General features: G+C 62.3%; 1 protein-coding gene across 1 annotated transcript in view; it reads right to left on the bottom strand.

Annotated features, from left to right (window-relative positions):
• Window positions 1–1,158: 1,158 nt before the first annotated feature.
• The window catches only part of LOC121082055 (tenascin-X-like), a 39,281-nt gene continuing 38,115 nt past the window's right edge, over window positions 1,159–2,324 (bottom strand). The window contains 1 exon segment of the mRNA XM_040581397.1: window positions 1,159–1,313. Coding sequence (XP_040437331.1) covers window positions 1,159–1,313 — 155 coding nt within the window.

Genomic DNA, 2,324 nt, shown 5'->3' with positions numbered 1-2,324 from the left:
TTGGCATTGGGGACCCAGATGGAATATTGGGGTCCCCATGGTGGTTTGGGGGTCCCCATGGTGGTTTTGGGGTCCCCATGATGGAATACTGGGGGTCTCTGGGCTGGCATTGGGGACCCAGATGGAATATTGGGGTCCCCGTGGTGGTTTGGGGGTCCCCGTGGTGGTTTTGGGGTCCCCATGGGAATACTGGGGGTCCCATGGTGGTTTTGGGGTCCCCAAGGGAATATTGGGGGTCTCTGGGCTGGCATTGGGGACCCAGATGGAATATTGGGGTCCCCATTATGGTTTGGGGGTCCCCATGGTGGTTTTGGGGTCCCCAAGGGAATACTGGGGGTCCCTGGGTGTTCTTGGGGTCCCCAGATGGAATATTGGGGGTCCCTGGGCTGGCATTGGGGACCCAGATTGAATATTGGGGACCCCATGGTGGTTTTGGGGTCCCCAAGGGAATACTGGGGGTCCCTGGGTTGGCATTGGGGACCCAGATGGAATATTGGGGTCCCCGTGGCGGTTTGGGGGTCCCCATGGCGGTTTTGGGGTCCCCATGGGTGTTCTTGGGGTCCCCAAGGGAATATGGGGGTCCCACACGGGATATTGGGGTCCCCGAGGAGTTATTGGGGTCCCCGAGGAGCTATTGGGGTCCCACAAGGGATACTGGGGTCCCCCAGGGGTTACTGGGGTCCCTGGTGGGCTATTGGGGTCCCCCAGGGGTTACTGGGGTCCCCCCAGGGGTTACTGGGGTCCCTGGCGGGCTATTGGGGTCCCCCAGGGGTTACTGGGGTCCCCCCAGGGGTTACTGGGGTCCCTGGCGGGCTATTGGGGTCCCCCCAGGGGTTACTGGGGTCCCCCCAGGGGTTACTGGGGTCCCTGGTGGGCTATTGGGGTCCCCCAGGGGTTACTGGGGTCCCTGGCGGGCTATTGGGGTCCCCCAGGGGTTACTGGGGTCCCCCCAGGGGTTACTGGGGTCCCTGGTGGGCTATTGGGGTCCCCCAGGGGTTACTGGGGTCCCCCCAGGGGTTACTGGGGTCCCTGGTGGGTTATTGGGGTCCCCCAGGGGCTACTGGGGTCCCCCCAGGGGTTATCGGGGTCCCTGGCGGAGGATTTGGGTCTCCAGTGGATTATTGGGGTCTGGGGGCGGTATTGGGGTCCCCGGGGGGGTCATGGGGTGCCCCGGGGGGGGGTCATCACCTGCTGGGGTCCTCCGGGGGGACCGTAGACGAGGTCGTAGCCGTCGGGGGGGGCGTGGGGGGGCGCCCAGTGCAGCTGGGCGCTGCGGGGCCACACGGTGCCCACCCAGAGGGTCCCTGGGGCGCCTGTGGGGGGAGGGGCGTGGCCACTGACACCCCCACCCCCACCCCCAGCCCCCCGAGGACCCACCCCCCCCCACTGCTCCCCGATGGATGATGAGACCCCCCCCTCCAGCCGACCCCCCATAAACCATCCCCCCCCCCGAAAGCCCCGTGGGTCGCTCCACCCCCCGGTGGCACCCCAGGGTCCCCCCAACCCTGAGCCCCCCCAGGGGGACACCCGCCCCCCCCCCCCCCCCCCCCCCCCCCGGAACACCCCCCCCCCTCCCCCCAGGGTTCCCATGCACCATCGCGTCAACCCGCTGTCCAGGTGTCCAGTCAGAACTGGTCAATGTCAACTGGCCAAATATCTGCCCACCCACCCACCCACCCACCCATCTAACCACCCACCCACCCATCTAACCACCCACCCACCCATCTAACCACCCACCCGACCACCCACCCACCCACCAAAACAACCAACCAAGCAACCAAACACACCCCCAACCAACTATTCACCCAACTAACCATCCAACCATCCACCCAACTAACCATCCAACCAACCATCCAACCAACCAATCAACCATCCAACCAACCATCCAGCCAACAACCCAACCAACCATCCAACTAACCAACCATCCAACCAAAAAATCAAACAATCATCCAACCAACCCACAACCCAACCAACCATCCATCCATCCAACTAACCAATCAACCAACCAAACAAAAAAACAACAATCCAGCCAACCCACAACCCACCCAACCATCTAACCAACCAACCAACCAACCATCCAGCCAACCATCCAGCCAACCAACCAACCATCCAACCATCCAACTACCCACCCACCCACCCAAACAGCCATACAACCAACCATCCAACCAAAAACCCAACCAACCATCCAACTAACCAACCATCCAACCAAAATATCAAACAGTCATCCAACCAACCCACACCCAACCAACCATCTAACCAGCCAACCATCCATCCAACCAACCAACCATCCAACTCAACCAACCAACCAACCATCCAACCAACCA

The sequence above is a fragment of the Falco naumanni genome, unplaced genomic scaffold, assembly GCF_017639655.2.
Source record: "Falco naumanni isolate bFalNau1 unplaced genomic scaffold, bFalNau1.pat scaffold_222_arrow_pat_ctg1, whole genome shotgun sequence".
Taxonomy (NCBI): domain Eukaryota; kingdom Metazoa; phylum Chordata; class Aves; order Falconiformes; family Falconidae; genus Falco; species Falco naumanni.
This window is presented reverse-complemented; position numbering and strand designations above follow the sequence as displayed.